The 15,000-nt window shown below is 36.3% G+C and overlaps 2 protein-coding genes across 4 annotated transcripts in view; one reads left to right on the top strand and one right to left on the bottom strand.

Moving 5' to 3' along the window:
- LOC149791944 (thrombospondin type-1 domain-containing protein 7A-like) overlaps positions 1-9,676 on the top strand; it is a 172,171-nt gene extending 162,495 nt beyond the window's left edge. For all 3 annotated transcript variants that reach the window (XM_089969297.1, XM_089969298.1, XM_089969299.1), the window contains exons 3-4: positions 4,237-4,909; positions 9,391-9,676. In XM_089969297.1, the coding sequence (XP_089825423.1) occupies positions 4,237-4,909; positions 9,391-9,661 (944 nt within the window). In that variant the 3' untranslated portion in view covers positions 9,662-9,676. The remainder of the gene's footprint in view (positions 1-4,236; positions 4,910-9,390) is intronic.
- Positions 9,677-11,044: 1,368 nt separating this feature from the next.
- Positions 11,045-15,000, bottom strand: part of LOC149791943 (neurexin-4-like) — a 68,810-nt gene continuing 64,854 nt past the window's right edge. Inside the window, exon 17 of the mRNA XM_089969500.1 lies at positions 11,045-11,058. Coding sequence (XP_089825626.1) covers positions 11,045-11,058 — 14 coding nt within the window. The remainder of the gene's footprint in view (positions 11,059-15,000) is intronic.

The following is a 15,000-nucleotide window of genomic DNA, read 5'->3' as shown; positions in this document are numbered from 1 at the left end:
CTTTATTAGAAATCATTTTTAGAACAGACCAAATGATGTTCCCAAAGAAAGTAGAGTCTTAGTTCAAAAGAAATGGTGAAGCCTGTCCGTGTTCACTTTTAGATGTCGGTATAAGACATAAAATTTTTGCTAATATAACATTTTGAGTTTTCTTTCGTTTAATTTTTTGTTGTTTCATTTTTGCTACCTAAACATTCAACTTTCATCATCTTTTCGAAATTATGAAAATCACTTAGGGTTTGGAGAGAAAATACCAAACAGTCGGGAACATTTTTACAAAAATGCACATATATACATATACAGTCAAACCCATGCTAAGGGTCACTTCCATCAAACAAAACCACGAGTCCTAAACAGCCATGTACCATAAAAGAAAATGGTAAAACTCAACATTACCCAACAGCCTCTAAAATTTTGGAAAGATATAAAAAAGAAAAACAGTCAAACTTGTCTTAATGTTCACGAAGATCAAGCAACCACCTGTTATAACGAACCACATAATCAAGGTCTTTTCGAAATAATTTTGAAATCAATAAACCTGTATTTAGCAGCCATCTGTTTTAGAAGCCCACATTTTATACTCTCCATGTACGGGGTCAGATTCTAACACTTGTTCTACGTCTGTAAGTCCGTCTTTCTGCATATCCATTCAGCTAAACTTAGATGTCTGTTAAGGGGCATCCAAAGTCCATTAACACATTCCTGTTTCATTAAGCAACACTGTCATTTAGACGGCATTTAAAGGTCCCTAAGCACATTTAAACTTGTTTCGATGGAAAGTTAAAGGAAGCATTTTTTATTTCTCAATAACACAGAGAAGTTTAACTCCCTGTGGTACATATTCAGAAAGAACATATATTTCTTGGGCATATGTACATTACGTTGCTGTATACTACTATCAGACAATGATGTAAACCTTTAGTAAATATTTTTGCCCATGACTTTAAAGCCACTTTTATGTCTGTTTAATAATTATTTATTATATGCAGTTTTTCCTTCTTATCTTGACAAGAGATCTCTGCTAAAGATAAGCCAAAACAAAGTATCCAGCAACAGGTTGAAAGCATTTTATTTACACTGTGAAAATGATGCTTGAATTGTATTAACAAATATACATAGACGAAAGCTTAAAGGTCACCGGCCATACTCCAACATTTTTATGTTTACATCAGATTTGCATTAGATGATTAAAAAATAACACAAAAAATTAAAAACATTATCAAGTGTAAAGAAAAAATAATTTAATTACTGGAAATAGAAGTATGCAACGCTGTTATTTCCCCTTAGCTACGATTTCCCACCTATAGAGTACGCCAACCGGAAATGACGTACATTTATCCCCAGAAGACGAAGCATTGTTGTCGAAAAATAAAACACTATAAACTATGGACAGGGAACATTTAGATGAAACTACTCTGTGTGTGTGTGTGTGTGTGTGTGTGTGTGTGTGTGTGTGTGTGTGTGTGATTTAGATTTTTAACGTAGCTTTAACAATTTTTTAGTCATATCGCTACGATGTCTGCATTGTGACAGTTTATAGTCATGTCTAGCACTGGGGCATCATGCCGTAGACATGTAGTATGACGTCTCACTCAGTCACATTATCCTGACACCAGGCCGAACAGTCCTAACACTAACCTCTTAATGCTGAGCGCCAAACAAGGCAGCTGTTAGTACCAGTTTTGTAAGTCTTTGGTATGACTCGGTCAGGTGTCGAACCTACGACCTCCCGCATCCGAGGCAGACGCTCTAACCACTAGGCCACTGGAGCGATAATGAAACTATTGAAAACTAATTTACTCTTCAGCCGTATATCTTCCCGTTAATATTGGTAAAAAGGAATCAATGCTGCCTTCCCATTGTCGGCCGACCTTTGTAATTAAAAACATATAAAAAATGGCATACTTAAAAGAATCCAAAGGAACCAGAGTTGGCTTCCTTATGTCGGCCGACTTCATAAAAATAATATCTGCACGCTTAAAAGAATCCAAGGTCAGTTTCCGTGGCTGGCTTGCTTTGTATTTGATATCCTGTCGGTAAGTTTAAGCAAGGAGTTTATTGCTCGCTGCCAGATGGGTTTATTCATCACCCGGGCTTCTATGTGTTTGCCATATGTAATCATAATTGATACAAACGGGCATAGTATACACACCAGTAACATCTTCTAATAATACCTTTGTAACCCATACTAGCAAAAAGATTATCATTTGCACTCACAGTGAGTGTATTTTCAAATAATGATTTTTATTTGCGAGATACCGTCGTTTATTTAACCTGGATACAAATACGATCTTGGACATTTTACACCGTATAACTTATCATGCGTGAATGGCAGGTGCCTTCAAGCAGTTGGGTGATATTCTCGTCTCTTTTGCAATTTTGTTATCTGACATAAGCGAGACACACTACATATACGGAGTTCATGGATATATTTTTTCTTTAATAAATTTCGCGTGATGAAAAAATAAGCAATAAATGATAAAAATGCACGGTTAGTTTCTTTCATTTTTTTTGTTTTCAAATAAGTGTTTGTTTACCTATTTTACTGTACCGTGCCGGTGGGGGGGGGGGGACAAATTCAACACAGTTATTTCCTTTCTTAGTTGTATGGAATAATGGAGCAAATATGATTGACGATATTGACTAGTAATGACAAGTTTTCAGTTTACGCGAGCGTACACTAAGACATCAACTTGAAAAATAAAAACAAACAATAACATTAACTAGTAAGAGCTTCATACTGCAGCAACTAAACACTGACAGAATGCTCAGCATTATTCGCTCTTTCTCTCTCTCACTCTCTCTCTCTCTCTCTCTCTCTCTCTCTCTCTCTCTCTCTCTCTCTCACACACACACACACACACACACACACACCCCCATGTGTAATCGAGTGTGTATTATATGCAGCACTGTTATAACCTGAAGATTAAAGTCAAATATATTTGTTATAATATCTCATGCACGCTACTCTCAGAAAAATGTATACGTATTCTGTAAAATATTATCTGTTAAGTATTATTGTTTTATAAATTATTGATAATTTGACCGGATGACTTAAATTGAGAATGTCGTTGTGCAGATGAATATATTTTTTAACAAACAAAATGTATATAAATATTTTAATTAGAAGAAGCAGGTTATGTCTGTTTGTGTTTTCTCTCATATATATATATATATATATATATATATATATATATATATATATATATATATATATATATATATATATATATATATATGTGTGTGTGTGTGTGTGTGTGTGTGTGTACGGGACGAAGTATGTTTAATTTCTTTTAAAGAATATCAAGATAGTTTAGTTTGTATAAATTTGTTCAATTTTTCCTAAAATATATTCCATTTTACCACCAATAAAAAAATTAAAAACATTTTGTCATATATATATATATATATATATATATATATATATATATATATATATATATATATATATATATATATATATAATCCGGCATAAATGTTACAACTTTCCCATCCCTCGCCCTATTCGATCCCACAGTTTCAATCCACTTTTTTTTTTTCTTCTGATTTGATGTGCAAAGCATGATCGTAAGATGTATCACATTGACGTTTATGTGGGGAAATTAAACACTTTAATGGCTAGGTTGAATAGAAGGAATAAATGTACGCCAGATCCGTTTTTAGTACGCGGAAACTACCGATTGTTTACGGAGATTGTCGAATAATTTTTTCGTTTGATAAAGCGGATTTTTAAGTCTAATTAAACATTTTTATTGTGTGCATACATAACAAATGCGTTTTTTATGTCTATAATAATATCACACGTTTGTACAATATAGGTGGCCATTGATCTTTAATGTTATACTTGAAGAAAGGAAAAATATCATCAACCAGTAGAATATGAAATAGGTTGGTATGCGAGTAAGCGAAATACCTGAAGACATGCATTTCTAATGTTATATTTTGATACGTACTGGTATAATAGTACCGTCAATTCGTATCCAACTACAACCTTTACATTCGTAATGCTTGACTTTAATAAACCTCGAAAATTTGTAAAGAAATATTTAAATAGTGAATCTTGATTTCAAACTGGAAACTTCGAATCAGTATGAATGAAAAAAGACCAGTTTTAAATATGCCTCAACAAAGAGATGTTAAATACAAATTACCATGGTGATTTTAACTCAGTTTAATTTTAGTATGTTATTTGACGAAGACATTTTATTTTAAAAAATAGCTCTTTTTTTCTCGCAGGTTTGTGGCAGCGGGAATGCAGAAATAATGTGTGTGGACGCGGTGGAATCCAGAACCGTTCTGTATGGTGCGGAGAAAAAGACAGCTTCACAACCGTCGCGGAGGAATACTGTCCGCAAAATGCTAAACCAGCAATCACCAGAAGCTGTTTTAAAGTTTGTGATGAGCATCGTAACAAATTACGATGGGTTGCTTATTTGTGGAGTGAATGTAAGCTAAATTCTTCTTATGAAATATGCTCCCGAAAGGGTGGTGTTCAATATAGAAATGTAACTTGTGTCTGGAAAGAAACAGGTCTACCAGAGGATGACATGGCCTGCTCATTCTTCGAGAGCAAACCAGTCACTGAGCAAGTGTGTGAACTGAAATGTCCTCAGGACTGCGTGGTCAGCAAATTTACTCCCTGGAGCCAATGTGATAATTGTATTAGGGTCAATAGTACCAAACTTCGCACCATAATTGTCCCCCCTGCGAATGAGGGCGCTGAATGCCCTCCTTTTTCTGAGATGTCTCCATGCTTAAATTGTTCAGATTCTTACACGTATAAGATTGGTCCATTTGAGAAATGTATCGCATTCGACGACCAGAAGATCAAGAAGGTTCATCCACTCACTGGGTATCAAAGGCGGACCATCGATTGTCTCCATAGTTATGGACCTTCTGTTAACTTAAGGTAAGCTACTTGATGACACATGTATTGAGAAAAGCTTGGCTAAAATTAAACCCGGCAAATTGCGTTTTAAATATGCATGTACATTTTCAGAGGAAGCTGTTTACTTTACATCAGGGAAGCAGAACATCTGCCGATAAGCGAATTGGAGGTCAACATGTACAATTGGAACATCTTTTGAATTTTCTACAAAATTGCACCCTCGAAATAATTAGCCTCGTTCAACCACATCTGGCTGTCTGGAATCTTAGCCATACTTGGATCTAGTAAAATCTTTAATGGATTGATATTATCGATAGCAAGCGCTTAGGTAATACTGAACCTTTAAAGACTTATCTCCGTACCTTCAATTTTTTTACACATTTTCTGCAATCTCTCACACCCAAATAATATTGTTAACTTTAAAGGATTTATTTAAAACCACTGCCGATGTGGGAGGTGTGGCGCAATCGGCGTATGAAAATGGCCATGTATAAAACGTCATATTATCATCCTAATTTCGTAAGATATCATCTTATATCAGGTAGTACAATCGCTATTCCGATTTGTTTCTTTCGGAAAGACTTGTTCGGACGTTACCAGAAAAACTTGGTATTTTTCAAGACCCTATTATAGAAAGCTACCACGGAGCCAAGCTAGACTATGGTTGAACGAGACTAGGAAATACATCGATGTAGTGATACAGACTAAAAAGCACGTAAATAGCCCGCAAACGGCGGAAAACTCGGGCAACCGCTAAAGGATGCAGGGCACAATGAAAGCATATCAAAGGCATTATTATGAAGTTATTTGCACAAGTTCAGTAAAACATGAAGTTTCTCTAGTGAGTTTGTGCTTGGAAAACAAAAGAAATTTGGGAATGTTAAGGTGATTAAAATGTCTTCACGGTCGAGTCCCGCGCATTGAAAACTACGATAGTGTAAGATGTTCACATAACCTCGTGTTGTAAACACGATAGATACAATGGCGGCTAATGTTGCATATTCGATCACTATAAACTATCGCCACTATCGCCTTTGAATAAGACAAGAATTTTTCTTCAAGGTTTATGAAGTGTTTTCTCCGGTGTTTGGCTGAAAAAGCTCGAGTATGTTCCGATTCCGACATATGATGTTACGCCTTAAATAACTAGCAAACTCACTGTAAGCGTTTATTCTAGTTTCATGTTCGTTAGCTATTGCAGACCATTATTGGTCGTATGTAATGTTTCACAGCATCATGCAAATAGTGACTATCCGTGATGTTTCAACATCTAAGTGAAAATCAATCTAGAAGGAAATATAATTTTATATATTGTTAGTCTCGCAAAATCTAACTTCAGACGACCAAAGTTGTTGATTCGCCGCTTCTGGTCTGGAAACGGATTGTGCGAGAAAATTCTAAATAAGTTTACAGGTGATTCAAGAGAGCTGTTCCTTCGCTTACTGAAGCAAATTCGATCGTATAGTCCGGTCAGTGAAGTGTTATTTACTCGTCATTGAAACAGGTGGTCAAATAATAGGACGTAAGTTACGTGCTGGAACTCAGCAATAATAATATATTAATCCTATCTGTAATGGAATCAATTTGATAAAGCAAAGCGATTTCGACACGCAAACCAAATTGTTTTTTTCTATGGGCAATTTATAAAGTAACTATTCGTGTATAACGCTCTTGTTTATTATATATAGAAACGAGCTTCAACTTTGTAAAGTATCATTTCTAAGTATCAAGCACATTTTGCATTAGAGATTACGTATATGAAATTGTTATTACTGCGTTTTTAATAAGTTGAAATAGGTGGATGGACTTACCGTTGCATATTTTCCTGTAAGTTTGAAAAAAAAAAAAAAACGTTCTTAAATACAGAAATGATTTGAAAAGCAAACAGAAGTCGTTGAAGTTGATTCAGCCAAGTCGCTTCTAATAAAATTGAATGGTGCTCAGAAAGCATGTGGGTTGAAATTGCTAAGATACATTTATGAATATCAGTTGATGTATCCACAATCTCGAATGATCTTTTTCTATTATACTTTGTACATATTATCATAAACTGATTTAATTAGATTTATATGTATGTCTATTATATATGTTCTTACACTCAGCATTTCTGTTTCTTAATCTCTGGTCTATACCTCTTTCTCTTTTCTTTCTTATATATAATAATCAGTAGGTTTTTTTTTACTCTAACTATATCGACAGAATTATCACTATATATAAATGCATCTTGTCTGCTTATATTGCCTTTCTTTAGGCTATCCATTTTTCCTATTCTCCATTTAACATATTTTTGTAAAATTCTGCTTATCCCCAAAATTGTATAATCCAAAGTTTACCTTCTTGAAACTTTTATTGAGGCAACAAAACAAGTAGAACAAAATGTAAGGTAGTCCGCTGGATGTTCGGGGAATATTAAGAAAGAAAAAAGTTTCGAAATGTCTGTTTCACTTGAACACATTTGAAACAAACTCAAACATTGCAGTATACGGAATAACAGTGGAAAGAAACGTCATTTCCAGTCTCCGTGTAAAGTTATTCATGTATCGAATGCAATTATCACCTGTTTTTAATGTATCCACGTCAGTTTTTGAATACAATCTTGTATATTGGCCCATTTGTCTTGTCTTTGGTCTCTCACTGTTTTGTATTTATTCAGCGCGTCTTTCTTAATGCTGCACGTGCAGATTGATCTAGTTTTAGATGAAAGAAGCTTTCCAAATATTTATAGATGAACAACTTGGATCAGTAAACCAAACACACAAAGCTATTGAAAATCTTATTCCTGCAAAATTATTGCAAACTTCATATAAGAACACAAATTACGTTGGGGGGGGGGGACATAACTTATTTAAAGTATGGGAACTGCTGAGTTCACAGTTATGCAAAAGCGATACGAATCTCAACGGATTAATTTATTAATAAAATAGATGATTACAATGTCCTTATGTACAAAGACCAATGTAATAGACGGATGAATAAATCCATAACACCATAGTCCAGAATGTTTTCATCTTATCTGAAAACCAATCGCGCGCTTTGAATTTCGAAAGATATGGTGTGTAATTGATGTAACGGGGCGAAAATAACAAAGAAGGGACAAAAATACTTGTTCTTTACCATTTAAATGTTTCATGTAAACTGTTTGGTACTTAAAATAGGTAACTGTGACTTAAAATCGACAGTATTCGTATGGTTTTTATAACAATAAGCTGACATGCTAGAGGTGATGGAAATTTAAAGGTGTATAATTATAAACGAGTCTGTGACTCGACTTTCCTGCTTTACATTTATGAAACATTTCTATTTCCAGTATATTAGAAACTAATGGTGCGTAATTCCCTTTTAAATACGCTGCATTTAGTAGTTTTCGTGGGGAGTCAATTTTCGTGGATTGCATTGTCGATGCAAACTCCGAAATTAATAACTAGTCAATGATTATTTTGTCAAGAGGGCAGGGCCTCTTAAAATATCTATATCAAGTACGACAAAACATTTAGAAAATAGACGAATTCACACCGTGATGAAATTAAAATGCAAATTTCCTTTTTTTTTTTTCTTCCTTAGTTATGAAATTTGTGTATTTATATATTGTGAAATAAAACTATTATACTATGTGCTGGAGCTTCACATGCTAAGCCTTGCTTTGAGATTGGTTTTATGGTACGATTTTATCATAACTTTGATATTCCAGAATAAGGAACTTTGATTTCAGGCCAAAAATATCGCTTTTGGGGGCAACATTTTGGTGTAAAGTACATCAGTTCCTAGCTTTTAGCGTCGAAGTCGAATATATTTTACAGTCTTCATTTTTTGTTCTTGGTGAACTGTCAAAAATTCATTCGTGATTTATCATTTAATCTGTCCATCGATGTTCAGTTTACCGGAGCGCTGTTTGGTTATAATTTCTGCACATTCATTTCCAAACCGTATGGTAAATCCCCTATTTAAGAAAATCTGATCCATTATATCTAGTTCTACATATTTATCTCATGAAATTCTTATCCGATTACTGCACTGACGCGTGAATGTATTTACTCGGGAATTAAGGAAAATTAAAGTACTATAACTGATCTGTCAAATAAAATTAATATTTATGATGACATAAATACGACATAAATACGTAGTCTTCAGTTAAATTAAAGCGTTGCTTTTGTTTGACTGTGTTTGCGGCAAACGTAAGTACAGTCGGTTATTTTATGGGTTTTGTTTGTAAATTTTTTTATATAAAAAACTGCTTTTGATCGAAACCTATTTTCTCGCAGAGATTATATTTGAAGAAACTTTTGTATTTGATTGACATTAAATCGTATCTCGTGTCCAAACATACTCGGTGAAAATACATACATGATATCGATCCTTCAAACATATGGATTTGGAAACTATTAACAATATTATCAAACTGACAGCAATTATTCAATGCCCAAATGCATGGAGACAAGACTGAAATCTAAAAAAGATGAATAATCATTTTCTTTTTTCTTTCATTCTTTCTTCCTGTTCTTCAGGTATTGTACAGATTCTATCAGCATTTTAGACGCTCACATTCTTGCCACAATCCAAACTTGCATCATTCCACAAGACTGCATCGTATCCGAATGGTCGGCATGGAAACCGATCAATGGCAGCTGCATCGATCACCTTGGCAACAAAAGACCCGGGTATATGACCCGGACGCGAAGTGTCATTCAGATTCCGATGGGATCCGGAAAACCATGTCCCGAGCTAGAAAACCAGTTTGAGGTCAAAGGCTCTGTAGATACTCTATGCCCAAGGTAAGAAGTGGATCAGACCAATAAGGTATACATATCTGCTGAAATGAGTGCAGTATCATGTTTTTCCTACTCAGTTATAAATACTTTTTCATGTACAAAGTACAGATTTGATTTTCCTTCTTCCTTTGGAAACATTCTTCGTTGGATTTAGGTGTAGATTTATTATTATATTGGTTGTCTTATGTATAATATCAGATACATTTCCGATGTTAATCTATTAATGTAACCCAGTGACATATAACGTATGTATATTATGAACCGGACCAGCAGATCAGAGTTCTGCACAGAAAACAGCCTTGAAGACAAAATTGTAGGGTCGAAACACAGTAAGGGGCCATCCATTTAGTACGTACGCAAAAATCTGGCAAAGCTTGACGGCTTCCCTTCCCTGTACACATGCGAACTTTTTAACCCACCCACCCTGCCACCTGCGTAGGTACGCTTGACGCAAACCCCCCCCCCCCCATTCTATAGAATGGCCTATATTTAATCCACGCAGAAACGATTAAGGATTAATAGTATTAACATGTTTAATAAAACAGATAGTCCACCGACGTTAAATGTCTGGCTGCATCAAAGAAATAAGCTGCATAACTTTAACAAGTTTGTCTAGTGTCCGCTAAAATTCAAACGCCGACTGAACCAGTCGAACAGGTTACGTATTAGACAAATTAGTATCGCGGTTTCACCACACACACCCCCGTTTCCTATGCGTACGTACATTATCAGTAGACCCCCCCCCCCATACGCAAATGTATGCATTTGGGTTAACCCCCTCCCCCTCCATGCGTACGTACTAAATGGACGGCCCCTAATTCGCTTTTGAAAAACACTGATTTACATTGATATTGATAAACTAATTGCTGGTCCGGTAAAGCACACACACACACACACACACGAGCGTTAATGCGATTTTATAATATTGGTGGCTAACATGAAATGCATTTGATACAAAAACGCAAAACAAACATAGAAAGTATCTTGATTAATATATCATTCTAGGTGAAATGTTTCTCCAAAGTTAAACTTATTTTTTTGTAATTAGCATCCCGACTATGGGAAGTACCATGATGAGTTAATGAACCTTATAGTTAATGAGTTTTTCGGAAGTATAATTAGTTTTCAAGAAAACTATAAAACTCCTGTCTAAAAAGTAGCGAAATGAACATATTTAAAACAGGCATCTGGTTATAATAATTAACGTACCATCCGGATATTATATATTTTTCGTGAATTATTTCTTTGGATGTAATGAAAACATCGGTCCATTACCTTCGGATGTGGTTCGTGGGGTGATTCAAGGGACAAACATATTTAGCTATAACCAAAATAACAATCACTGTCATCCTTAATTATATTAGATTTTCAGCCGTCATTCTCATCAATACTATATAAAATAACCTGTCAAAGTAAAGTTGGAACTAACGTATAGTATAATCAAGTACTACAGTCCATCGAGGTTCACTTATTACTGGGAGCAAGCAGTACGACCATTTAATATTCGGGGAGGAGAGCATGGGATTTTGTTCAAGAAATTCCCGTCCTAAAAGTAGGTTAAACAAATAATATTTTTGTTCTAATTTGTCCAGATAATAATTAATTATTTTAATTAGTTTAATGAAAGTTAATTATCCTGAGGTAAAAGGAAGAAAAAATGTCCTGGTTAGAATGATGGGGTCTGCCACTTATATTATGACGCTGCCGCATGTGCCGTTCGATTGTGCTGCAAACAGCTTGGTTTGGACCATTGTTATTGTTTGTTATTGATTTCTTCATTCTGGCCAAAAATTAGAGAAAGGAAAATTGTGCAAGCTAAATTTTGGAATTGATGTGGTCTATTTGAGTACATATCTATTCATAAACCTGACTCTTTTGAATGGCACTTATTCAAACACTAAACTGAAATGAACAATTGCCACCACATGTGATACTACTATTACTACTACCACTACTACTACTACTCCAAAGACTTACAAAAATGGTACTTACAGCTGCCTCGCTTGGCGCTCAGCATTAAGAGGTTAGTGTTAGGACTGGTCGGCCTGGTGTCCGGATAATGTGACTGGGTGGGACATCGTGCTACATGTCTGCGGCATGATGCCCCAGTGCTAGACATCACTATAAACTGCCACACTGTAGCGATATGATTGAAAAATTGTTAAAGCTACGTTAAAAAGTCCAAATCACACACTACAACTACTACTACTACTACTACTACTACTAATAATAATAATAATAATAAGAAGAAGAAGAAGAAGAAGAAGAAGAGATGAATTTTTGCATACAATTTTATCGACTGCTGCCATTTTATACAGGGACCCCTGGTGGTCGAGTGATCTGAAGCGCTCGTTTTTACTGATCACAGTCATCTCACCTCTGCTCAGACCGCTCCGGTGGCCTGATGGTTATAGCATCCTTCTCAGATGCGAGAGGTCGCGGGTTCGAACCTCGGCCGAGTCATACCAAAGACTTATAAAAATGGTACTTACAGCTGCCTCGCAAGGCGCTCAGCATTAAAATGTTTGTGTTATGACTGGTCAGGATAAAGTGACTGAGTATAACATGTCTGCAGCATGATGTCCCGGTTCTAGATATCAGTATAAACTGCCACATTGCATACATTGCAGCGATATGACTGAAACATTGTTAAAGCTACGCTAAAAATCCAAAATTGCACACAAACACGCATTTCTTTAAAAATTCTAACCCAATGAAAACTACGAAATCGTTAACCGGTTTCGGTGTTCCCGGCTTCCATTGCGTTCCAGCCTCCTGAATTGTAGGCCAACAGAATTTGAAAACATGTCCATTTGCTTGTGTGGGAATTTGAATTTATTAAGAAAAAGACATCACCGTAGGTAGAGTTGGATTAAAACATTATAACCTATTTCTAGAAAAGCGCCGATATGGGCTGCCAAGTGTGCGAGATATTCCTGAAAGTCTTACTTACCGTTCCGATGTTATCATCATCGGAACACGCTACAGAGCGCCTTATTTAGTCAGTAATACCTCGACGCCTAAAACAAATATCAGGCTCGAGGGCTTATATAATAGGACTATATATGGCAGTTACCAATTACCGGTATGCGTGTAAAGTGTACGCAGGTTTGTTGTTGTTGTTGTTGTTGTTGTGGGGTTTAACGCCATTTTGCAGCACATGATAGGCTATACATGGCGGCCAGTATTAATGGTGGAGGAAGAACCAGAGAAAACCCCGGAAAGAACCACCGACCCACGAGAAGCTACTGGCAAGCTTTCTCACATACCCACATTGGCTGAATCTTAGACTCGAACCGCCGCAGACAGAGGTGAGATGGCAGTGATCCGTAACGAAGAGGTACGCAGGTTTGTTCCGAAAAGATTTGCATGCAGAAAAATTGCACATTTTAATAAACAAGCAACATCATACCCACATATCCTCCATCAGTATCAACACAGAGCTGGGTGGTTGATTTATCGGACTAGTAGATATGTTGAAAACAGCATAATCAGAACTATCTTTAAATAGTGCGAGACGGCCAATATTTAGACAAAATAATTAGGACATGGCGTGTAGCCTGTTCAGAGTGCATAGCGATGTGATGCGATTCCCTTATAATGTACTGAGTTGTATTAATGTTTTATTCATTAAAAGAAAGAAAAATCCCATTATCGACGGCCCGTGAAAAGCCAGATTAACTGCGTTTGAGTGATTTCATCACACACACACACACACACACACATATATATATATATATATATATATATATATATATATATATATATATATATATATATATATATATATATATATATATATATACTGGCTTTGCATTACAGGCACGAGTTATTTAAGGACTCATTTTTATTTTTATTTTAATATACATCCCACCTATTTTACATGAGATCCCCCCGGTAGCCGTATGTAAGGCATTTAACTTTGTAGAACACGTACGTGTCACCTCTGTCCGCGTGGTTTGATTCTCGGTTTGGCAACGGGGTTATGTAAGAAAGCCTTCCAGTAGCTTCCCGTTGATCGGTGGTTCTTCCCAGTAGTTTTCCGGTTCTTACTCCGCCGTGAGCCAAATATTGGCGTTAAACCTACAATAGCAAATCTGTGCTATATGTCCGCACGTATGGTTGCTTGCAGGCGAGTTACATGATGAAGATCAATGAATACACTGGTCAACAGTGAAATCATTACTGACTTGAAAAGGCCCTAATCTGTAGTATTTTGGTGTGCCGAACACGAATATAACCGTGAAAAATTTGTATTGGCTCTCGTTTTGAAGATATTCATATACCTCATTTTCTATGTTTCACTGTGTAAATTTCTCCAGTAGGACTGCAGCAACATCTGGAATAATGATGTAACATTGCATAATACCATCATGCTCACATCATCCACAGTTGATTGCATCATTTTCTGATGCAATGCAATACTAATGCCATGCGGCTGCTGAAGTAAGTTGACGTCAGCAGTGTACTATACATGTGTAGGCCTATTATACTAATGCCAGGCGGCTGCTGAAGCTGACGCAAGCAGTGTACTATATAAAGCCCAATCAGATAGGTTCAGCATTTAAAATATTTTAGACGTTGTGCGAGACAGTTCAAGCTACTGTTACATAAAACTTATTATTTTATCCATTTACGTACAATAAAGAACAGTAATGCCTCGAAAGTGTGTTAATACCGCGGACAATTTTTGCTATATTTGTGGGGAAGTGACATTTGCCAACCAGAAGAAAAGTATCAATTCTCAAGTGAAGAAGGCATATCATCTTTACTTCGGATGCAAGGTTGGTGACCAAGACAAGCCTTGGGCTCCGCATATATGCTGTGCTACATGTACAACACAGCTTTCACAGTGGTTGAATTGCAAAAGGTCATCAATGCCGTTTGCAGTCCCAATGGTGTGGAGAGAGCCAAGCAACCACCTAAATGACTGTTACTTCTGCTTGGTTCCTCCTCTTTCCGGCGGAATAACGAAGCGAAAGAAGTCGAGAATAGTCTACCCAAACATTCCGTCTGCATTGAGACCAGTTCCACATGGTGAGGGACTTCCTATTCCAGAACCTCCAGCAGAATATTCTCTTGATTCATCTGACGAAGACAAAGGTGAGTCGACCTGTTCTTCTCCTGGTCCATCTGCATGCAGTGATCCAGATTTTCACTGTGGTGCATCATCAACCCCACACAGAATAACACAGGAAGAACTAAATGACCTGATTCGTGATTTGGACTTATCAAAGAACAAGGCAGAATTGCTAGGATCAAGACTCCAACAATGGAATCTTCTAGAAGAAGATGTCACAATTACTGCATATCGAAAGCGCCACCAGCAATTGGAGCCTTTCTTCA

The sequence above is a fragment of the Sinohyriopsis cumingii genome, chromosome 9, assembly GCF_028554795.1.
Source record: "Sinohyriopsis cumingii isolate HCF-2022 chromosome 9, ASM2855479v2, whole genome shotgun sequence".
Lineage (NCBI taxonomy): Eukaryota > Metazoa > Mollusca > Bivalvia > Unionida > Unionidae > Sinohyriopsis > Sinohyriopsis cumingii.
Note: the sequence above shows the minus strand (reverse complement) of the source record. Positions and strands in the feature narration are given on the sequence as shown.